Raw genomic sequence first — 24,514 nt, forward strand, 5'->3', positions numbered from 1 at the left:
TTCAAGAATCTTACAGAGAATATTTATTTAAAAAGGGGTGGAGAACCAAAACAGGAGACCACCGAGACAACTCTCAGTAAAGACATACAAATAAAAAATAAATTAAAAATAAATTAGAAAGTAGAAAACTTGCAAGTAATTAACATCTCTGCAAAACATGATTTACACATAATGAAAATGTGGCGTGAGGGGCAAAATGGACATTGTAAATAATTTCACAAATGGGACACATCTTTTGGGTTTTCTGGCCATTGCGTGTTCTCCCCCCCTCAACCGATCCCAAACTTCAGACTATTAACTATAGAATTAATAACAAACACATTTCCCTGAAGATAAAAACCACTCAAGGTTTCAAAGTCCCAGTGGCTGTATTATGCTTGTGAAGAAAGTGAGAAGCCTCTATGCTGCACATACTAGAAACATTTTCTACATTTTTCCCCACTGGAGTATGGCTGCCTTACAGTAGACTAGTGTACAGTATATGAGATTTAGGCTTCACAAAAACGAAAATGAGGGCAACTTGCATTGTGTTTAGCAGGAAAAGTATCAAACATTATTGAAAAACTCAATTCCCCCAACAGAATGAGCAGATAAGTTTGTCGAATGCCTAGTGTCAACAAACACCTGCAGCAGCTATTAAAAATAGGACAAAAGAAAGATTTCCCTAAAAGCACCTTTTGCATGCATTCCGCAACAGCCACTATGGGAATAACTATCAATAACAATCAATAATATCAAACGTGACCCTGGAGTCATCGCTTGCTGAAAAGTCATGCCTTTTAAAATGGAGTCCCTTATATATTTATAAAGCAATGGACATTAAACCTCAATAAAACAACATGATCTCATTAGAATATCCTGGTAATTTCCCTCAAAAGTAATAGCTCTTACACCACCCTAGAAATGCCCTAAGGATTTAAATTCTTAAAAAAAAAACAAAAAAAAAAACACACACAACACACAGACAACAAGAAAATGACAATTTCTACATGTCATACATATGCATACAGGATTAGATCATGACAATTTTATATCAGTACCAAAATAAAACGAAATGCAAAAGCCCTTATTCTGATATAAACTGAAAAACCGGTATTACCCACATTATCTACAAATATTTTATTTGAATATCATTTTGGACATCATATAATTCAGCACAAACTCAGCCTTCCAAATTAATCTTTGGGAATGATATGAAATATTCTAATAAACTGCAAACATAACATGTAGCAGAATGACTGGACTTATTTTGAGGTATGATTATAGTTGCCTCTCAGAATATAAAATAGTAAATGCAACCATGTTGTGTTTTTTAAAACCAGTACGGTCACAGAAAAAAAACTAAAATAAGGTGGAACTGGTGAACAAAAGTGTTTGCATTGTGTAGCAGCTAATGATTACTTTTTTTTTTTTTATATATATATATATATATATATATATATATATATATATATATAAAAAAAAAAAAAAAAAAACATGACTGGCAATATAACAATGTGAACAGTGAACAAGCATTTGCTTATTACTGCCTGTGCTTTTATTTTTATTTTTGTACTATTTGTGAGCAGGCTTAAAATTACATGCAGAGCCGTTCCCCACCTTTTGCTTAACAAACATCCCCTACAAGCAAAAACTATACTGTAAGAGTGCTGACAATGCACAGCGTGCATATACCCCTCTGGATTTACCCTCATCCTACTACATTTGTACTCAGGTTTAACATGATGTTACGGACTGATTGGTCTCTTTGTACAAAACTGGATTAAGATTATCTGAATACTTTTGGATATTGTATATTTTCTGACATTATCGTGCCTAATTCAAACACACACTAGATTCTCATGTCATAACTGATGATAATGAAGAATTTAAACAGTACACAGACAACCACAAATGGAGAATCGTGATGACACTGCATGGCACGTGCAGTGGCACAAGTGCCAGTAGGGACAAAACACACCAAATAACAAACTGGATGAGTGAAGCCTGTCAGCTCCCCTAGTCCAAGCCCTTACAGTTATTCTCCTCCTCACACAACAAATCAGCACACTCCTCTCGTCTGATTGGTGCACGGAGTGTTGTTCTAGTTAGTTAGAGCCCAGCTCTACCAAGAACAAATTAAATACAAGGTTAGTAGCAGGTCGGTCAGTTTAATAAACAGTAAGAGGACAACCATGACCCCCGACCTGATAATGGTGATTATATTTCAGTTCTTCCATAGGAAGAAATACCTCAAACCCACTGGAAAAAACATGTTAAACGACTGGCTGTAGTTCACTGGATTCTTGTTGTTTCCATATGAAGGGACTGGTGACATGATTCCAAGTCTTTGGCATGCAAGCCCAAAGCCGAATTGAATGATTCCCCCGTCAAAGGGACACGACAGGAAAATAATCAGTTCCTTTTGGAAAAATTGCTTCTGTATCATTTTGATGTATCCACTGTCTTCTTTGTAAAAAATGAATCAATTTGCAATAGGCTTCTGCATCCAGTTGCTGCAATGATTAAAAGAGAAAAAAAAGCCTTTAGCTATATTTCACAGTTACTTGCCACCGGTCTCAAGGTCCTGTGTGGTGAGGGTGGGTTGCCTACAGCCTGCTGATCCTCAAAATTCTGGTCTGAGTGGTGACAAAAAAATTTATGTATGTTGCCTAGGCCAAAGAGATAATCAAGATGGTTGTCACGTCCCATCTGCTTATTCTTCAATACAGAACTACTTTCAAAGTCATGTGTTTGCATGTAAATACTTCATATATTTTAGAATCAAGTAACTTCTGCGGCTTTCTTCTTTCTGTTGGTCCCAGCACTCGCTGGGACTGTGGGTTGTGCTAGGAGGCTGACATGATTTGGGAGGAGGCGCTGTCTTTTCTGGTGGGGGGCTTGGCTTCAGTGGTGGTTTTGGGTTTGGGGGGCCAGTCAGGGTCCACGCTGAGCTCCTGGGCCAGATGCATGTAGCGAGCTTTGGGCACCTTTTGCCGTCGGCAGCAAAGCCACGATATGCATTTGGATCCCCAAATGTCGATGCAACCCTGAAAATTCAAGCAAGAGAGATACAGAAAAAGAAATGGGGGTGGAAGAAAGGGGGGTTCCCAGGTTTGCTAGACTGTTTCAAATGGTCTCACCATCACTGCCCTCGGGATTTCAACAGGCATCTTTACACAGATCGTTCAAACCGGCATGCATCTTGATACCACCAGTATGTAAATCGTAGGACTGAATTTGTTCTCCACATGCTATTGGCTACACTTGGTTGCGTGAAAATGCATAAAAATAACTGTAAGCCCATCAGAAGAACATACCCAAGTCAATCCACTCCAAGCACACACAGCAACCAGAATCAGGAGTTGGCCCTTACGTGCATGCAGTAGTGCTTTCTATAGCCACTACACAAAATATATTAGATATGAAGAGAGGAAAGGGAAATGAGGGGATTATCAAACCCCCTCAGGAAAGTGAAGGTGGGAAGGGCCCACTAATAGGGTATTCAGAGGTTTATTGCATGCAAAGGCAGAGGTTAAAAAAAAAAAAAAAAGGTGTTGGGTGAAAGTGGAGGTAAAAATAGCCCAGACCAGGCTTCAATACAATGGGCTAAAGAATACCCCTTTAACCATCTTAAGTGTTATTCATCGCTCTGCATTCAATTATGTATTATTAATCTGTACATAATGTACAATACGACAATAATACTACATTATATTCATATGTGACAAAATAAATATACATTACCGTTCCAAACTTCAGGGTCACAATTTTATTGTTTTTCCATAAAAAAACAAGACCCTAGACTGTAAACTTTTGAACAGTATTGCATATAAATATATAGAGAGACAAAGAAAGAGAAAAAGCATCTTATTTACTCAAATAAAGGCCGCTTTTTTTGTGGAATAATTTTTGGGGAAACTATCAGTTACATGTAATTTATCCAATTACAATCAGGTCCTGTTTTACTTTCAAAATGGTGAAAAGGTCCACGTACACAAAAGAAGCATTTAACATACTTATCTGTGGGCAGTTTTCCTTCAAATGAGATCTAAATTTGAGTAAATACAGAGAACCGGGTGTGTTTAAAAAAAATCCAGCAGAGCTTGGCTTTATTGTGCACACCCATTTAGTGTAAACTACACAAATCAGCTGCGTTTACATGCACATGATACACCTATCTTTAATAGTCATCTTCTGTAAGGTTTAAAACAAAACAGGCCCTTTCCTGATGCAGATCAGTGTGCATGCAAACACAAAACTACTCAATGAAGCCTGAGATCATGTAGAAGTTCTGTTTAGTTACCATGCCAGTTTAAAGCACAACTACAAATTTAAAGCTCAATGAATGACAGCTCCCATGCATCTGGCGGTTGCCCTATAGCTTATAAATCAAAGAGAACAACAAAAAAAATGTGTGTTAATACTTCACATGTGTATTTGCCCCTGGTCTGGAGAGAGGGAAGGAGAGATGAAGAAGACAGGAACACCAGCAGGGGAGAAAAGGCAACGGTCAAGAGAAGTGGCCCAACCTGTGGTGTTGGGGCAGCAGGGGTGGCGCCATAGTTGCCCTGCTTGTCTCGGCTGAACACAAGCTTCCATAAGACGACGTCAAGGACGAGGGTCTATGGAATATCGCAGTGGAGCGAAGAGAACGGAGAGAGCTACTGATCACACTGCTTTTCAAGATTTTCAACCTTCATCACTTTGAACAGAGACTAAACATGTGATGCTACTTCTGCTTGCTAGTCTGGATGATTCAGGCTGTGTGTTAGTCATAAAGACAGGCAAGGGGTTATTCTGCACACTAAAGAGGCAATTTGGACAGAGAGAAAGAGAATCATCTGTGTCTTGGGACACTGGATCACATGGACTACAGAGCATTTGGAGGCGGATGGACCCGTGTTCCAGGAACTGCACTGCAGCCCTTGCAGACATTCGACTGCTGCATTAGGTTAGAGGGCGCTAAAGGGAGGAACTACAGCTGCTGTTACTACAGCACAGTGCAAGCTGACGGACGACCAATCCAGTCACATAGATTCAGAGGGAAGCACCAGACCTTCTAACAGAGTTGTAAGTGGAGTTAAATATGCTGCAAGTATACAATTGTAATCGCTATGGAAATCCACTGTGTGTGTTTGGTCCATGTTCTACTCATTGGGTTACTGGATGACATCATAAGGTAGCCAACATGTTAAAAATCAACCTACAAGAAAAATGTTGTTAAGCCAGTGCATTGTAAACAGATAGTAGCCGTATTTACATTTACCAGACTTTAGTCAAAGTAAAAAAAGATGCAAAGGTTGAGTTAAACATTTAAAATTGAGTAACAGTCACATTGTAATTGACTATGCATTTGTAATATAGTCATGGAAACACTGTAATTAACTGAAGATAATTCTTCACATTTTCATCGCTTTATATTGCATTGGCTATGGTTAGCAGGGCTCGGTAATATTTACTGAAGTCAACCAGACTTGATTGAACATTATTTAATAATTGCGGTTTTTGAATTGGTGTTTGAAAAATCTGCAGTTATTCCCTTCTTGTCAAGATTGTAAAATGTAATTCATTGAGAAACTCTGTGCAAAAATCTCAAAACTATGTTAACATGAACATTTTACGGTCAGATTTAGTTGAATATCACACTCCAGGTGTGCACGGCCTAGACAACAATGGGATTCAGAGAGCAGCACCGTGCATGCCATGTTCGGTCTTGTATTTTGTCTTTTGTATTTTGTCTTGTATTCAGGACTTAAAATGAATCAGTAAGTGGATCTGCTCTTTCAATCAAGTACCACATACATAAATTGTGATTATCGGAATCAGTTCTGATATAAAACTCGGTCCATCCCTATTTAGCCTGTCCACAATTACTTTTTTGGTGACTTGTATATTCTTGGGGTGCAATACCGATTAAAAAAAATTAATTAAAAAAAGATACATGTCATGCCTTAGTTGAAATCAGTAAGTAGCCAGGAATGTATACTTCAGAAAACATATATTAAAATATAATTGTATTCTTGAAAACATTAATTACCACTACTGTTGGTTAGGGTAGAGAGGGAGGGGTCTGACTGCTGATTAAAAAAACATTTACCTCCACCAAGACTGACACAACTGCATTGAGCAGGATGATGACCAACATGTAGTAGCGCCATTCATCTGGAGTAGAGACAATCTGGGGACCAATAACAAAAAAAAAAAAAAGCTAGCTGAAGGCTACTAGGTTATTTCACTATTATCCAGTTATTTGAATGCAATCACATACTTAGACGACAAATAAAAATAAATAAATAAATAAATAAAAAACACATCTCACCTCCAGAAACTCATCAATGGCTCTGATGGGATAAAACATGATGAGCAACAGAAAGACGTAGAGGGAGATGGCAGACAGCACAAATGGACCTGTGGACACATAATGCAGGCTATATATTTTGTACACATAAATGTGTTTACTATATAAATAAAGTCTGTCTGACTGAATACATAATATAAGCTGGAGAAAATATCTGAACCATTCAGCATGACAAATTGAATAGACTCAAGGTGGTTTTAAAGCAATATTTGATCAAATTTGGTCAGTGGAATAAAAAGCTAAAGATGGTCAGAAACAAAGTGGTCTCCTTACAGTTTTTATAGCTTGGCTGTCGAAAAGGCTTCCCTTTGGAGAACACAATGGCAACAATGAGGTACTGGAAGGAGGACACAAAGAAGAGGGTAGTGTTCTCGTAGTTCTTAATGTTGTGGTCATCTTGCTCTTCTGAGTTATGGCTCACAGAAATGTTGCTGCAACTAGAGAACCAGCGAAACCAGAAAAGAAGCAGGGAGGTCAGATTTATAAACTGCAGGACAGTAAAATGTCATACACTGATGCGATGCTCACTTAGATTTTTGGTGTGGTTGGTATGAACTAGAATTTGAAATCCAATTTGGGCACCAGCCCTGCTGTCCGACCCAGAGAAAGGCAAAGATTTGGAAGCCCAGGCAGATGAGGATCTGCGTCAGTACAGAGAAGAGCAGCTGCACAGATATCAGGCCTGATGGTGGCCGCCGGGGAACCAGCTCCTTCCAGGCAGGGTTCAGACTCACTGCAACACACACACACACACACACACACACACACACACAGGGTGTGTACTTTGTTCTCATTTCTCAAAAGGTAACATTCAGATGCTATGATAGCACCAGGGATCAAAGACACCTACTGGTAAATACAATGAGGAGGATGATGGCCATATCAATGAAAAGGAACTGGAAGTCACCCAGATTGCTAAGGATCTGAAAGAGAGGCAAAGTCTTAAATTGTTGTAAATTGGTGGAAAATCCAAATATAACCTGAAGGTTGCAAAATTATAACATAGCCTCATTTAAAACTTTTGGAATAAACACGCTGTGCGGCAGCACTTACAGAGTAGAGCAGGGTGACGCTAATGTACTGGATGATGCTGTACAGGGCCATGAACTTGAACACACAGAAGGAGGTAGTCAGAGCAGCGCGGCCCTCCCTGCAGGGAAAAAATAATAATAATAAAATCATTAATTATGCTTTAAAACCACTTAACAAATGCAATCATGTTCGACACCCTTGCTTAAAATGTCTGTTACTGTGTGTCAAAAAGGTTCCATTTCTTGCTAAATTTGTTTTGCTCAATTGTAATGGTGTAAAAGTTTTCAATGCCACTATATATAAAGATAATTTTTAAATATAATATTATTTAAATGGTTCTATCTTGTCCTCAACAATATATATAACTCTGAAGACTTCCATTAAAGTTAATGCATAAGCTGTACCTAATGAGGTTTGTTACACAGGAGATGTTGGGGGTTCTGGAGGTGAAGGGAGAGGCAACTGACGCTTCCAGCTCTGATAAGGAGATCCCACCATGGGCTCTCTTCAGGGCCTGGAGAAGCAAAAAGAAATATATCAATGATTGGGGGGGTTTGAATGAGTAAAGACTGGTAATCTATATTAAGGAATTGACATTGTCTTACACCGCAGTCATTTGCTCCATCGCCACACATTCCCACAAAATAGCTGAAAAAGAGAGCGAAGAACAGTCAGTTCGTATACATTCAGTAAGGAAATATAGTGTGTATTAGCACAGTGTTTACTCACTCTACACTCTGCAGAACCTCCACCAGCTGGGTCTTCTGGTCTGGTGCCATCCTTGCAAATACAGTGCCGTGGAGCACCAGCTTCACACAAATATACAGAAAATTGATCAGCTTCACTTGACTACAGTGCAATGTCAGTGGCAGAACTACTAAGAAAACAAAAGCAATTACAAGCTCTACAGTCACAATTATCAAATTGTATGGACCGGCACAGGTTTTGGTCACAACTGCTTGGACAACATGTGGAACTGACAGGTCAAGTGCATCTCACTGTACCCTCTGCAGCAGGTCCTGGAAGTGGTCAGTGATGACAGCAAAGGCCTTGCCACTCATGGCAAAGTGGTACTGCTCCTGCACCTTGGGACCTTCTGGCTGCTGCTCTTCTTCTAGGCAGACCCTCACCTCCTGCAAGCATGAAAGTGAATGTATTGTGCTGTTTTCACATTCTGTAGTGCTCAAAAAGGCACACACTATGTGGATTATATATAATCAATCAGAATTTCCCAATTTATACAGTAATCGGCAGACACTGGCAGTTGTTGTCTGGAGCAGCAGACAGCTGGGGCCTAACTGCGCTCCTCAAAAGAACAAAAACATACTGGCTCATTCCTGCTGCCTGGCGTCACACAGCCATTTCAGACCACTGGCGTCAGCAACACTGGGCTCTGGGTGACCACTGAGTGCCCTTCATGGTCGGCACTGCTGAGTAATTCAGTAACAGAGCAGAGCCCCACTCAGCAATAAAGGCTGAGAACAACTGCACTTTAAAAACCTGGCTCATGCCTACTATATACTACATATTAATGTAAAGAGACATTTAGTGTGCTGTTGCTGCTGTATTTTCCTTCTGAGAAGCAGATGGAGCTCACCTCCAATCGAGTGGCCTTGCTTGAGTGTTTGGTAGGGTTGTCAGCATAGCGCCAGTTGATCTTGGCTGCCTGACCGTCTTTGGGAGGCAGGGCATCAGCGATGATAACCTGGTCCTGAGGTAGGATCATCCCACAGTCCCGTGCCACTGATATTGCGGTCAACATGTTATCACCTAAGATAGGGTGACACAGAAATAACCCTTTACCAAAGCTGTGAGAACACACAAGATGGCAAGGAATCATACGGCTCCACAACGTGAAATGGCTGTACATTTATATTTACAGTTTATAGTTCATTTATAGTTATAACACATGCCACTGCTGAACTTCAGAGCTATTTGACAATAAGCCAAGTACTTTATTAGAAGAGATTCCAGGAACAGTTAGGTATGAGCTACACAGTATGATCAGGTACGATCTGACCCAGGCCCATGGTTGACATAAGTAGGAGGGCAGCATTATAGTTACAATAAAAAATACTGATCATATGAAAGTAAGAGTAAAGTAAAATACCTGTGACCATGATAGTGCGGATATTGGCTTGTCTGAGGTCCTCAAGAACCCCGGGTGTCTCTGCTTTCAGCTTGTTCTGCATAATGATCAGGCCTAGGAATTCCATGTTGACCTCAATGTGATCTCTGGATCAAACAAGCCAGAAAAAGAATTAGGGTGAAGAGCGGAGTAGACATGAAATGCCCCTAAGCAAACTGCTGCAAAATGATAATGTTGTTTGCATATCTTCTATATACTTCAGAAGACCCACCTATTAACATTCTGGACTTTGTGCCAGCTTAGCTTGGATTCAAGGCGGCGATGAGCCAGGGCAATGACGCGAAAACCCTGTTTGGTGTAATCTTCAAGAACTTCAGCAAAGTCCTCTGGAACTGCAATAGGACAAGCAAGCAGTTTTAAATGAAAATCAAACACTGGATGAGAAGTCCAGGGTGAGCGTAAAGTCACGTCCAATGAGGCTGTAGTCATGTGAGAAGAACTGAGCCGGGTCCCAACCTGTCTCTTTCTTGCAGAGGCTGGCCACCACTTCTGGTGCTCCTTTGAGGAAGGCATCCATACGTTTCTCCCCAAGCGTTCGTGTAACCACACTCATCCTCTGCAACGCAGAAGAGAATGGGAACTGACGCACAATTCCAATCTCATAGGATGCCTATGAAACACAGAACAAAGTCAGTTAAGATGTGAAAAGTCTTCATATAGCAAAAAAGCTTCTCAAACCACAACAATAGCAATATACACATTTTAAAAGGACTGCAGAGGACTGTTGTACACAATACTCCTACAGTTAAAAAAAAAAAAAAAAAGTTTTCTGCCTGGCTAGCATGCTAAACTGAGTTTTCATCTCTGCAACATTATCAGATTGTGAAGAAACATGTTGTAATTAAAAAAAAAATGATAATGTGCACTTCATGTAGATAAACTGGTTCACTTTCAGATAATCTTCAGTATATTGGCCAATGTTAAACATTAATTTTCACCTCACAAATCAACTTACCGACAACTCATAGAGTTCCTGTAGGGAGAAGGCACGAGAAATTCATTAGAAATATGCAAATATGCCCATCAGTGAGTACACATGCCTCAGCGATATATAAAACACATGCATAACTGCATAAATTAAAAACGTATCAGAATTATCAGGATGTATACACACAGCAAGCCTTATGTGGCAAATGCAAGTACCATGTCCCGCTCTGGTGACATCATGGGTTCTGGGAGCAGCTGCTTGGGGGGCCGCACCACCGTGGGCATGATGCGGTTATGGAGGGTTGTCTCTTCCTCTGTAGCTTCCTCAAGAATCTGTGGGGCACACAAACAAGCACTCTTGTTGTCATATACTCACTATGGGGCAGGGGTGGCCTAGCGGGTAAGAATGCAGACCAGTAATCAAAAAGGTGCAGGTTCAAACATCTGATAAAGTATTAATGATCAGAGAAAATAATATCAGAATGCCAATATTAGACTCTACAACATAAACATAACATTGCAGTTAAATGACCGTTAATAAATTGCTCACCCATCCTGCGGCCTCAAACATCTTCAGATCCAAAGGGTCTCCAGAAAGCTGCCCGTCAATTTTGGTCAGTGAATGGCAGGTAGCCATGCAGGCCACAAACTGAGACTTAACAAGACTCTCTTTATAAGCGTTCTCCTCTGAGAGGTGAAAACTGAAAGAGAAGACAGTGAGAAACACAAAGTAAGAGCCAAACAGGTCCAGCCTTCCGGTAAGCAGTAAGCAGCGGACCAGAATTGACTCAAACTGTCCGCAAAGCAGCATGTGTTTTTCTGACAACAGAAAAGAGAGGAGAAGGCTAGCCTTTGCTAACTGAGGACAATGAAGAGTGTGGTGGTGAATTTTACCTTCCATTTTCTGCTCTCTGAATACCCCACAGATCTAGCCCATCTTCAGTGAGGGTGCCTGTCTGAGAGATCACAAAAGTCCCATTGCTTACATAAAGGTCTCTCAAAAAAGCTCTACTAAGATGTAATACAGTCAGAACAAAAAAGTGGTATGTTTTACTAGCAATATAGCAAAGAATGCATGTATGAATGATTTGCACAGATTTAAAGAGGCTTGTATACAAACCAGATGCTCTGGGTCACTTAAATGAAAAAAATAATGCATTTTTTTGAGAGTGGATAATCATCCAAATGTGTGTAAAGCAGTAACATCTGCGACCTTTCGCTAACATTTTCATAAGTATCCACCTTGTCAAAGCAGACCAGGTTCAGCTGGCCACAGATGTTGATCCTCTGTGGGCTGATGCAGAAGATTCCGATTTGTTTGAGGCGGCGCTGTGCATAAACAATTCCAGCGGTCATGGCTGCCGGCAAAGCAGGGGGCACTGTAATGGTGACAATGTCCAAAGATTCAATGATGATGGTCTTAGCTGGGACCTGAGGTTTGAAATGGACACAAATTAGGGGACATAAAAGAAATGCTTTACTAACATATATAGCATGTTTACTATAGAGATTCTTTCAGTACCTTGTTCATGATGCTGACTACAATGGTGTAGAGAAAGCCAATACCCGCCACTGCTACCAAACAGAGCAGGAACATGTAGGCGTCTCTGTACAGCTTAAAGTCTGTGGGTTTAGGGTACAGGATGGAGCGCACCAGCTGCCCTTTGGCAGTACTGTAACCTGGAAAAAAAAACAAAAAAAAAAAAAAAAAAACACAAACCTCCAGTCACTCCACAGTACGCACACAATGCATACAAACACATGAACACGCATCGATATAAAGCCACAGTGTTTCCATCAGAGCCAGAGAGTACAAGACAGTCTGTCAGAGTCTGAGACAAACGCAACACAAAGAGGCTATTCACACTCACATGGAGCATATGCTGTCTGGACATTCTAATGAACACGGTCACACAAACAGAGAACCACAACAGTAAGTAACACATATTTTAGATGAATAACCACTTTTCAGCCCAGACCGAAAACGTGTATTGTACAAATGTATTGACAAGCAAATACTTTTAGTCTGCACTGTCTGCTCTGTGTAAACAGCCAAAACCAACTAAGCAATACACAGCCAACCACACACTGAAATGCACAGTGAAGTGCTCCTTCTGGCCTGTTAAGACTCACCAGTCCTGACCACCACAGCTTTAACCTGCTCCCCTGAGTAGAAGCGTGTCTGGATGACATTGGTGCCACAGAACAGTGTGTGTCTCTTATGATCTTCCATGTTGTACACACCGTCGCCTTCCGCCCCTTTCTCCCCTGGGTTCGGCAAGTTGGTTTTGGTGACTGGCACGCTCTCACCTGGGGAAATGGTATAAGGTGATTGATGAAGTGGACTCTAAACTACAGCATACAATCAGCACAGTCCCTTATTAGTAAAATCCCCCATAAGTGTTCAGTTGCATATTAAAATCTGGTGACTGAAGGTCATGTCTTTTGATCTGCACAGTTTTCATACTTATGAACTAGGCAGTGCCTATATTGCACATCATTCTGGAAGACACGTGTTCCATCTGAACAGTAAATGTTCATCTTTGACTTGCAGATACCCCATAGCAGTTAATAAACCAGTGAGTTATGGATGTTGGTCAGTTACAGACCCCAAGAGGCTGTACCCAATCACCTGTAAGCATGCTTTCATTCACAATGCATGTTCCACTGATCAGAACTGCATCACAAGGCATTATCGTTCCATTGCTGGGGATCACCATGACATCACCAGGCACCAGATCAGTGGACATGGCCTCCTCAACTTCTGCAAAGGAAATAAAGCAAAACAAACAAAAAGATGACACACAAACAAAGAATGGAGGTGTGGGCAAGAGAGAAAAAACAAAAGAGACTACAGAGGAATGGGGTGTGGGGAGGTGTGCATAGCTAGCACATTAGCAACTGCTTAATTACCAAGCCTGTTATGGGCAGCAGGGAGAAAGCTGAATAATCATGATCAGAGGCCAATGCAGCAGTCATGTAAAGGATATTTTGGACAGGAAATACTAGTAAAATTAGTAAAATGTGAGTGGAAAATACAGGACCAACTAAAATTTTTTGGATTTTTAAACAGATTTTGCAATCCATAAAATATGTTCTACTGTGTTATTAAATGGTTGTAGTGTCTCCACAATCTTTTTTTAATTATGTTTTCTTAAATATTTAAAGACGTACCATTATTATCCCTGATGACAGAAACCCGGACAATACTGTGAGCTGCCACCATGTCATGCAGCATGACATATTGCTGGAAAAGAAAATTGAAAAAAATAGATGGTTCAACCAATGCACTCATAAAATATTAACCAAGGTTAAGGTATATTGTACCTCCAATTGTTACATATCAGTGCTCTTGCAACTACAGTTGTCTCGTCACTGGTTTGGATCTGCACTCTACATGAGCTACGTACTGCTCAGAAATGCAGTACTTCAGGTTTTTCGCTATTCAGCAACTATGAACTTCCAGGCCACTGCTGATTGCGAACTGCTTGACTGGAAAAAAGGGAACTGCCTCCCTCCCTAGCTGATTTCACACTGGTCTCAGCATACTGGGCCTCATGCCAGTTTAGAGAGCAGCAACCTTCAGATACTCCTATACGGCCCTATGGCCGGGCCACTCAGCAGACCATGCAAAAACGGCCTTTATGTACATACAAGGATGGATTAGAGGGTGCTGGCGCCCGTTTGATGGCAGGATTACCATGGCTGCTCACCTTTTTGATGGTGTACAGAGAGGTAGCTATTGATATGACTGACATTATGACAATGGCCACGGCATAGTAGTAATATTCATCTGCGCTCCACAAGATAACACTGAAGAGCTGGAAGATGTAGAAGGGATTGAGAACCTGGGATATAGAGAATGAGAGAAAAAAAAAAAAGAAAACAAGAGAGAAAGTCTGGGTTCAGTTTGTGTTCTGTTGTCAAATCATAAAAATGCACTTTTTCATCCCTACTGGGAAATGTTAGTTGCTCAACAAGCAGATAAAAGAAGGAAACTAAGTAATTTAATCTGTACAATTTCACAGTAAGCAAAATGGTACTGAAATGGTATTGATATGTAATATACAGAGCGTTTTATTATTCTAAATGATTAGCAATTTACTAATGCTAATGATATTTAATACTCAAAACCAAGATTTTACATGGACATTAAAAACTTATAAAAGTATATAAGCAGTCAGCAATGAAGGCATGTAACCATGAAACCTCATACCTCCTTGATTAGCAGCTTAAAAACTGAAGGCACTTTCACTGCAATTTCATTCACTCCAAAAAACAACCTCCTGTTAGAAGATAAAGACAGGTCTAAATAATGACAAGATTTAATTAACACAATGCAATGGCTAATCTGTCTATAGAGTGCACTAATCCCTTCAGGTGAAACAAAATAGGGTCAGACTGTTAACAGAACAAAATAGGTCAGACTTTGATTCTCAGTAGGAAAAGCTCTCTGGGCGGACGGCAAATGAGACATCGAGACACCCAAGAGTAAGAGGCTACAAAACAGGATAATTCCACTAGAGCCATTTAGCCGCCTCCACTAGTGCAGTACAGAATGGCTCCAACAGGGAGACTGGACATATAATCTTCTTTGTACCTGTACTCCTGCTGGCCTCTGGTGAGGCCCGCACTGTGCTCCGAGTGGATGGACGAGCAGGTCACTTCCAGATCCTCTAGACCTCTGGGAATGATTTTAATATAAACATGATTATTGGTTGCAGAGATAATTTCAGAGAACGAAATGACTATTTTTAAACCAGATAAAAACAAATAGGACATATTAAACACCAATATTATAACAAACTCCAAAAATACATTTAAAATTGAGGTGTGTTCAGGTCTATGGAGTGGGCAAAATCTGGATTTACAAAAAAGCACTTACGTTAATACTTCAAAATTCTGCACAGTGTCATTCCAATAATAAATTGTGCTGTGGAGTGTAAAATAGCGGATCTGCGGGAAACAAAGACATAGATGCTGATAGATGTAGAGCCATGCAATATTATTGCAGTAACATGTGCATTTAAGTACCTGTACTTGCTGATACTCCGCATATTTCCTGATTAACTCCTCAGAGGAGGAGTCAGAGGTTTGTGGTGTGTGGCCATTGGCCATAGTCAAGGTGGTCTGAACATCCAAACTTTCAAAGGGTCTTCTCCCAGGAGCTAACATCTCTCGAACCTTAGCCAGGAACCAGCGTTTAAACTCATCCTGAAAGACAAAGGAAACCAAACTGGCCTCTCAGACACCTGATTTTTTGTCCCCACCAAATGTCCTCCAACTGCGTGTTGTGTGTGTGTGTGTGTGTGTAGTCCTCCAGATGAAACATCTAGTGTAGGCGAGTATTTGTATATTTTATGAAGACTTGAAAAATGTAAGGTTAAAGTGAGTGTGTGGACATACAGTGGAGCGCATCAGCACCATCTCGGCCTCTCTGATTGAGCTCCTGGTGCAGGTGGCCTTCACGCACCACTCAGGCATCCAGTAGAGTAGCAAGAGAAGGAAGCCACCAGTGCACAACACCCCCAGTGCAACCAGTGCCACCTTCCACGGGCAGATCCGGTACCCACTGATCTCCTGCAGTAAGGGGAAACGCCACAATGAAGTCAATTATGAAGGATTTTTTAGACTATTGAATGTGGATTGATAAAGAGAAGGAAAGTTAAGATAAGGCTGCAGCCACTTGGAGAGAAACTATTTCCAGGTATTTTTGCCATAAAATGAACCAATTGCTAATACAGACTATATAACTATATAGTCTGTGATCTATGAGGCCTGCAGCACTTGGTCCTCCAGATAGTTTCTGATTCAGAAAAAATTGCGTCTCAAAGCTTTTCTTAAGTCAAATAACAATTGTTTGCAGAAACACACAATAATGGTGGTTTAAGAATGATAGACAAAGTAATTTTGAATGACTTATAAGAAATAAAGGCTCCAAAGAACAACAAATCCAACATGATCACTCATTATTTTAAGAGGATATATGCTCCCCCCACATAAATCAAATCCACCACCTGCTTTTAAATACTTCAAACACAGTAACTGTTAATCTGATAGTGGCGCTACTATAGTGCTCTGATCTGGCGCTGAGAATAGGCTCTGGAGACGCAGGTGGATGAACACACCATCTCCTCTTCCATCCCTTTGTTGATGATCTTCAGGTCCTCCTTCTCCATGGTGTAGCTTAGTCCAGGCAAAAGCGCTGGAACAAAGAAACTGAGTCAGTGTCTGGCACAACAGCACCTGCTCTCAAGTGACTACTCTTAGCAGGAAGGCCTGATTCACTAATCACATGATGATTACATCATTATGGTAATTATGTCCTTTGATGCCATAGTCACATTTTCACAATGATAAAAAATAAATAAGAATCATAACATATATTATTGTATGAATGTAATCCCTAGAGGATAACAAAACAAATTGTTTTCCAGCTGTAGGACAGTGACTAAGAGCTAAGAAGAATGGATTCTGAACCGCACTGTTCAGCATTTGACCACAGCGGTCAATAACAATGTGGCTAAAACTGTGCTTGTAGCTCAGCCTCCACCTCAATGTGGGCGAGAGCAGATGACTGAGGAACATCTGTCAATGAGTCAGTGTTTTCTTTCTGAGTACGAAGGGATAATCATGTGACTGACCTACCTCCAATTTCACTAAGCTTAAATCAATGGTGTTACTAACACTACAATCCCGAAGTCTTTGGCACACCCTTCAAGTGCTGTATTACAAACATGTATTACCACACACACATGTTGTTTATAGTGTATGTTTTAGCACTCAGTGGATAAATAAGTATTTGTTGGTTATTAGTGTCCTTGTGTGCATGTTTTTTTCTGCGTGTGTGTGTATATAAAAGTTAGGGATATTTGAGTTTTGGGTGAAATTTATGGAAAACAAGTTCACACTACAGTGATGTCATATTATATCATGAAAGTAGGGCATTTAAGTAGATGCACGCAATGGTGATTTCCTCAACTCAAACATTTAACTGAAACAAAAGAAAACAAAACTCATGAGTATACCACAGCAAAAATAAAAAATAAAATAAATGCACTCAATAACGTCCTGTGCCCTTGAGCCTCAATTGCAGCTTGACAATGACGTCTCATGCCATTCACAAGCTGACTTATTGTCGGCGGAGACATGGCATCTATGGGATATCATAGGTTTTCTAGGGTTAGGGTAAGTGCAGGTCACTCCTTTCGAAGTACACCAGCCTCTGGCAGCTGTTCCATAATGGTGCAACCTTGATGAGCTGGTGCATTATCATCCACGAAGCTGAAATTATTCCTGTGTTATTCATGCATGGGCACAATGACTGGATTTATGAAATCAGGTACTATGGCCTTGTCACTGTACCATTCACAAAGTGCAGGGCCGGGCTGTATTGACTAGACACTCCTGCCCACACTGTAACACCACCACAACCAAAGGCTCATCTGATGACAACAGTGGCTGATGCATAGATCTCTCCTTCACATCTCAAACACCATTGGTGACAATCAAGTCTGCTGAACATTAATCTACTTTCATCAGAGAACAGCACTGTGGCACATGGTGAAGCCTGTGCGGGTCGTCTAGCATGTAGACCATGCTGAGGTAAACAACTATGAATGGTCTGACACGTGACACTTGAGTGCCTGGAGTTGAGTAGCATTCATCAACCGGTTCCACAGGGCAATGTTTACAACGAAGCGGTCATCAGTGTGGGATGTGGCCAAAGGACGTCCACTTCTATGCCTTTCTGTGACTCTTCCAGTCTCTCTGTATCTCTGTTGCAACCTGCTGATGACATTCTATGTCTCTTAAGCTCTGTGGCCACTTCCGTCTATGAACTTCCTGTTTGAAGCCATGGAATGGCAAGATACTGTTGATCAATTGTTAGGTGTAGTCTTGTTCTCATGATGTCAAAATGTGGACGGCATGATGAGGTGGACTATTTGAATACAGGTTTTGATTGAAACAGGAAATACAATGGTCAATCACGCATATTCCAATAAGAAAACAGCAATTTGTGTAAAACGTACTGAAACATTTAATAGTTGGACATGTGCATTCATAAGTTTAGGAAAGGTGAAATTGCACCTGAAAGCTGAATACTCCAAACTTTGATATACACACACCCACCTTGGCTTCATCAGCACCTGACAGATTCACTGCGTCATTTCCAGCAATTAAGAAACCTTCCCAGCACCTTAATAATTGTGTGTGTGTGTATATATATAAAACATTCGCAGCTATGGCCATTGGAACTAACAACACCACCAAAACCAAAAAAAGACATCTCATATATTAAATGACTTAGTTCTTAAAATCAGTAACATTCAGCAAAATCTGATTGGTGTTTTTAATCCTTACTAACACACTTTTTGCCAGTCAGAACAGCAGAGAGCAGTATTTAGGCGTACACTATAGAGCAGGTGGCGCATAAGACTGAGCCTGGTTCTTTAACCAGCCCATAAAAATGCCCAAAATAATAGGCAGCATTACAGGCTCGGAGGGGGGTCTATCCTCTCTTTGTACGCACACTGCTTGGATTTCATGAAAGCTCACTGACAGGGAGATTTAGCCGTGTGCACCACTGAGGGAGTTCACCACCCAAAGAGGAAACAGGACGGCATGTGCATGTTCTCGATTAACCAATGAAACAACAGGCAACTCGAAATTGTCACTTCTACCATGCTATTTAGAGGAAAACAATGTTTATGTATTGCTTTTGTGGTAGTAGCCTAGTGGGTAACACACTCGCCTATGAACCAGAAGACCCGGGTTCGAATCCCACTTACTACCATTGTGTCCCTGAGCAAGACACTTAACCCTAAATTGCTCCAGGGAGACTGTCCCTGTAAATACTGATTGTAAGTCGCTCTGGATAAGGGCGTCTGATAAATGCTGTAAATGCTTTGATTCATAATGACATGCAGTACAGGAGTTTCCTGCAGTACTGGATGAAACGGCAGGCTGCAGTGAAAGAGCCCCTTTCTTCCTGGTTTTTACTGTGGATGCAAATGCAACTTCAAATCGAAACAGCAGTCAGAAAGAAACTGAGGAGTAAGATGAGGGGCAGAGCCCCATCAGTAGCGGCCACTCCGGATTTGGCAGCACACACAACAATAGCTGCTGGCGAAGGGTCTGTGTGCGACACGGGTGGCGGCCGCCCTGCTCCTGCACTGTGCCACCGGCTCTGATTTTATCAGCCTCATCTCTTTCACAGCCACACAAGGGGAAATTTCGCCTGGGACCAAGCCCTTCCTCGTATTTTGTGCCTGGAGGCTAGGAGCTAGGCTAGCACATATGGATGAGGAAAGTGTCCGCATGGTATTTCAGCAGTGCAGGGGACTCTTTCATCTGTCTGGCATCTGAATGTGGCCATTTGAAGAACAAAGTCTTTCATATCGCAAAAAAACTATTGCGGACAGAGAGCTGCCTGACATTTTTCCACATTCTTCCTTCCACGCCAGTAACCTTTCAACTCCAAAGGACCAAAAGGGACAATGGTAAAAAGTCTTCAAAATACTCTGCACAGGCAGACATTGTCGTATACAACACAAGAGGATCCTTTACGAAACACTTCTGTTCAAAAAAAGAAAACCTAAAAAGGCAGAACCTACCTCCAAACCCTGGAAGAAACGACCCCAGGAGGCTTCTCACGGTTAAAATGTTCTCTCGCTCACGGTGTCTCGCCAGTCACCTGGATCCCTAAAACAGCAACAGGGCAAAATAGAGTAGTTATAGTGTAACACATACAAACTTCTCACTTCTCAGCTCAGGATCATTAAATTACAGTACATCTATGACTCTGGAACGGCAGCTTTAATAACAACATAAAAGAACTAACCTTTAAAAAGAAACAAATACAAAAATTTACAAAAACTTTAATATGACAAAGTGTAACAACTGCAATTCCTATGATGCACAAGAAAAAAAAAAATCCCACTAAGTGTGCGACATGCCTAGGACAGTCCCTTTCAGGAGGACTTACATAATACGTGTTCCCGGGCTCATAGTCTGTGGCAAACTCACCGATACTGCCTGAGCTTTAAGGGAAACGATTGTTTACCCCTCCACCCGCTTTCATAGACAATGAGATCACAAATGTTAACAATGAGCATGACTTAATGACCGCCGCAATAATTCAAGGAAACCTTCGGAGGAAAGGTTTTCACTGCAGACATACACTAAGGTCAATTTGCTTTTCTTTATCATGCCGCTAATCACAATCCATTAAAAAGAGGGAGGGGGTTGTTCTCGTCTACACCGACATGCTGCAGTAGATCTGCTAGACTTGTGACCTTGGGCTGCGGTGAAACGTGCCTCTTCCTCCTGGTCAAGTCACTGGCTATTGAATGTAAAACCAAATAAACTTGACATTCTGTAGGGCTGCAACAACGCAGTGATTAACTCGATAAAAATGGATTACTAAAAGAGTCGGCAATTAATATTATAATCGATTCGTTGTGTCGCGCAACGCGGAGACATTTGATTATATCAAAATAAATAAATAAAGTCACAGCAAACAATCTCGGCCTCTTGCACACTGATGCCTGCAGAGTTCGGCGCCGGGCCGAACGATACAAGGCCATATGGGCCATAATTCACCAAGGGTTATTGTCACCATGTGCCGCAGTCACTTCTACCTCTGCATTCCAGCCACATCAACTCCATCTGAGGGGCTGTTTTCTGCAGCAGGCAACACAGCCTCAAAGTAAAAAGCGAGCCCGAGCCAGGAGCATGTGAACATGCTCACATTTCTGCATTGCAATGAAAGGTGTCTGAACAAAGGGAGTGAGATAAAGTAAGTGTGTGTGTGTGTGTGTGTGTCAGTGTGAGAGTTTGTGAATGTGTTCGTCTGAGAGTGTGTAGTGTAGAGAACAAGTCCTGACATTCAAATAAAACCTTTTCATTTTCTGATTTGTATTGTTCTTTTTTTTTAATAAATTATTTATTGTTCTGGCAGCTATGGTGGATTTTTTTTTTTTTAAAGAACAATATTATATTTGGCAGATTTAAAGTATACATGTGTGTGTTAGTCCATTTTTATTTTATTATAACAGCTCAAAGAGCAAAACGTTCATGCATTTTAGTTCTGTTTTTGATTAAAGGGCCTGAAATCACCGATTCTCCCATTAATAAAAAAAGAAAAGAAAAAAAAATGGACAGATTAATCGTTCGTGTTGTTTGTGTTAGTTTAACTACCCAATAGTTAAACCAAGTTGTTATACCATTGTTATAGCACCACTAGAATAAATACCCCTCTTAATGTTTCTGGTGAACCCTCCCTAAACTAAAACATTTGTAAAAGTGTAACAAATCAAACAGCACTGTCCAACAGTTGAATGAGATTAAAAAAAAATAAAAAATCTGACTGTGATGAGCATCATGGTGAAATTGGATCACATATTCACAGCACAAATCAATTATTCAAGGGAAAGTACCAAAACTGGTTATTATAAGAAAAAAAATGTCCAAGATCGTAATGAACAAAAATTTGTCTGTTTTAATTTTAAGGAGAAGGCAGAAAATAATCTTCTATGAAATCTATTATTCCATAATCTTCTAAAAACAAAAAAATAAATCCTTGCTCTTACCTGGAATATTCTGTATTCCTTAATCTGTTAAAATCTAGAGAATAATTGATGGCTGGAGAACAAAGTGAACCCTACCACTGGACTTCGCATTAAAGCGGACAGAAAAGACCGGCGACAAGACGAGCCTCGGGTTATGAGAACGGGTAGGACCACTGCTTGGATGGAGAGGGAGGCGCACCTCAGCGCATGTAAACCCAGGTCAAACACGGGGAGCCGGGTGAGAGCAGAAAAGTGGCGCTCGGGCAGTCGAGCGCCGTAAGTACGACCACATGCTCTGGGATTAGCAGCCGCGTTGACCCGCGGTCTCGATAAAAACGCAGATTAAGCACCATTTCCTTCAAACTCCAGTGACCCAGCGTGCTTCTCAGTGGCCCTTAGCACATGAGACAACAGGAATTGCAGGCTGCACTCGTCCAAGCGGTGGAAGATTGGGAAAGCCCCATTTAACACCGATGAGGCATTCAAAGAATTAAGTGATGATAGAATAAAACATCTTAAGTGGTTTGTTTACCGCAGAAAATGGATCGGCTGTGGGTTACGAGTCATAATCTGAACCTCTGGCCAAGATCCTGGCTTTCTGCTTCACACGACAGCCCCAAATTTCACATTCGTTGCTATTTAAATCTCGTACGCTTCATCTCGCATCCAGAGGGCTGAGGCGGTTTATCTTGGCCTCGCTGGAGGTAAACCGCAGGTTAGGACATAAAAAGGCCTCCCTCTTCACAACCTGGCCCGGCGGCTCCGAGGGTAAACACGGCCGAGCTGCTCAAGGGACTTGCGCCATGTCAGGACATTTCACATCGCAGCTCCGATTCAACACTGGCAAGGTTTCTGTCGCCGGCTGCGGTCTTTGCGTACTCCTGCGAAAAATCAGCGTTGGCATCAGCTCGAAGGGGCCGAGGAGAGCCCGTCTTCTGCCGCCACGACTTGATTTCCCGATTCGCGAGTGACCTTGCATTTCATTTACGGCACTTATCAGACGCCCTAATACAAATCAGTAGTTACAGGGACAGTCCCCCCCTGGAGACACTCAGGGTTAAGTGTCTTGCTCAGGGACACAATGGTAGTAAGTGGGATTTGAACCTGGGTCTTCTGGTTCATAGGCGAGTGTGTTACCCCACTAGGCTACTTCCACCCTACCACACATTTCAGAAGTATGGGGGGAAAAATAATCGTTCGCAGGATGGATTATGGTTTTTAAAAAAAAGCGGTTTCGAGCCTGAATTCAAAATAATGGGTAGGCTACACTGGGTAAATACGACTGATCCAATATCCCAGCATTGCTCAACCCCCTCACAGTACTGATGTTATTCCAGGATATCAGATCATCCATGCGAGTCAGGAGTTCGCCAACATAACAGCGTTAACGAAATGTCAAGAACACACCAGCATGCGGCCGAAAATGCTTCAATTTTTACATTAACGTGAAAATGACCGTGGAACCAAGCGGCATTAGGTGAGGGGTTGTTCGGGAAGAGTTTCTGAACAACCCCTCACTTCACATAGCGGCTCGTTTCCGACCCTAAATCTGGACCTGCAGGACTTTACAACAAGAGGAAGGCAGACTTATCAAATCTGAGACAATCAAATTAGACTTGCATAAACAAATAAGATGCTCAGTTGTTGTGCGAACGCAGACTCTGGCAATGCAAGCATGGAAGACATAACTGAAAAGCTAGTAGAACACGTTTCTTAAACATAAGACAAAAATCTCACGTCTATCGACGCGAAAAGAGCCAGAACAAAAGCCAGAAGTGACAGAACCGCACCAACGCTTTAAATAGAAAATCTAAACTACACAGTCCATCGCTGCAGTTCTTCTGCAGTAGTAATATTTGTTCAACGGAAACCGGGGACAGCCAACGCGCCGCCTTCTCACGTTACTGAAGCTTTGTTATAAGCTTCTTGACCTGTAAAACGTTTAAACGCCTTCGGTTCTGGAATTTAAGAACAGATTAAAAATCCTGCTCCAACCAAGCAGGATTAATTATGAACGTTTGGGAACTTGAGGCACTTCCGGTGTTGATCAACTGGATTTTATGGAGGTCAGGGTCCATTCATTGTCTTGAAATGATTATTGACATCAGACATGCGGTGTGTTTACTTGTCTTATGTGACCGTGTCCTCTGTAGGTTGTCCTTTCAGTAGAGACTGTAACGAATCCAGGACCCTCCACTTCCTTTCACCCAACGCAAACACGTCAGGAACATTTTCAAGGTAAGGTCTCTTTAAAGACAGTTCACCCGGCAACGTCCAGCACGTCTGTAGCACTTTGTGGCATTCAGCATTTAGAAAAGCATCATGGGTAAGAAGTGGACGCACCAAACGTACTGAAACGCAGCGATTTCTGAGTTCATGCCGATAAGGAACACGGGCGTGACTAACAGCAGTCAATAATCTTTCAAACAATATTTACTCAAGAGCCCATAAAGACACAGAGACACTTACAAAGGTTACAGAAGATTCAGTCGG

At 41.4% G+C, this 24,514-nt stretch overlaps 1 protein-coding gene across 6 annotated transcripts in view; it reads right to left on the reverse strand.

Annotated features, from left to right (window-relative positions):
* The window catches only part of atp13a3 (ATPase 13A3), a 26,146-nt gene continuing 1,632 nt past the window's right edge, over nt 1-24,514 (reverse strand). For 3 of the 6 annotated variants that reach the window (XM_028999899.1, XM_028999898.1, XM_028999902.1), the window contains 33 exons: nt 20,066-20,153; nt 16,577-16,653; nt 15,855-16,028; nt 15,483-15,662; nt 15,334-15,404; nt 15,049-15,132; nt 14,665-14,734; nt 14,162-14,296; nt 13,623-13,695; nt 13,081-13,212; nt 12,582-12,758; nt 11,971-12,128; nt 11,691-11,879; nt 11,343-11,404; nt 10,999-11,149; nt 10,665-10,781; nt 10,477-10,494; nt 9,978-10,131; nt 9,733-9,853; nt 9,483-9,607; nt 8,970-9,142; nt 8,377-8,505; nt 8,102-8,181; nt 7,978-8,020; nt 7,777-7,886; nt 7,394-7,490; nt 7,191-7,263; nt 6,869-7,073; nt 6,614-6,777; nt 6,302-6,390; nt 6,080-6,160; nt 4,512-4,604; nt 1-3,029 (listed from right to left, as the gene is read on the reverse strand). In XM_028999899.1, the coding sequence (XP_028855732.1) occupies nt 2,829-3,029; nt 4,512-4,604; nt 6,080-6,160; nt 6,302-6,390; nt 6,614-6,777; nt 6,869-7,073; nt 7,191-7,263; nt 7,394-7,490; nt 7,777-7,886; nt 7,978-8,020; nt 8,102-8,181; nt 8,377-8,505; nt 8,970-9,142; nt 9,483-9,607; nt 9,733-9,853; nt 9,978-10,131; nt 10,477-10,494; nt 10,665-10,781; nt 10,999-11,149; nt 11,343-11,404; nt 11,691-11,879; nt 11,971-12,128; nt 12,582-12,758; nt 13,081-13,212; nt 13,623-13,695; nt 14,162-14,296; nt 14,665-14,734; nt 15,049-15,132; nt 15,334-15,404; nt 15,483-15,662; nt 15,855-16,028; nt 16,577-16,627 (3,780 nt within the window). In that variant the 5' untranslated portion in view covers nt 16,628-16,653; nt 20,066-20,153 and the 3' untranslated portion in view covers nt 1-2,828. Of the gene's footprint in view, nt 3,030-4,511; nt 4,605-6,079; nt 6,161-6,301; nt 6,391-6,613; nt 6,778-6,868; nt 7,074-7,190; nt 7,264-7,393; nt 7,491-7,776; nt 7,887-7,977; nt 8,021-8,101; nt 8,182-8,376; nt 8,506-8,969; nt 9,143-9,482; nt 9,608-9,732; nt 9,854-9,977; nt 10,132-10,476; nt 10,495-10,664; nt 10,782-10,998; nt 11,150-11,342; nt 11,405-11,690; nt 11,880-11,970; nt 12,129-12,581; nt 12,759-13,080; nt 13,213-13,622; nt 13,696-14,161; nt 14,297-14,664; nt 14,735-15,048; nt 15,133-15,333; nt 15,405-15,482; nt 15,663-15,854; nt 16,029-16,576; nt 16,654-20,065; nt 20,154-22,042; nt 22,064-24,490; nt 24,510-24,514 lie in introns of those variants that run through there. The other 3 variants (XM_028999900.1, XM_028999901.1, XM_028999903.1) reach the window with 3 other exon arrangements.

Source organism: Denticeps clupeoides, chromosome 13 (assembly GCF_900700375.1).
Source record: "Denticeps clupeoides chromosome 13, fDenClu1.1, whole genome shotgun sequence".
Classification (NCBI taxonomy): Eukaryota; Metazoa; Chordata; class Actinopteri; order Clupeiformes; family Denticipitidae; genus Denticeps; species Denticeps clupeoides.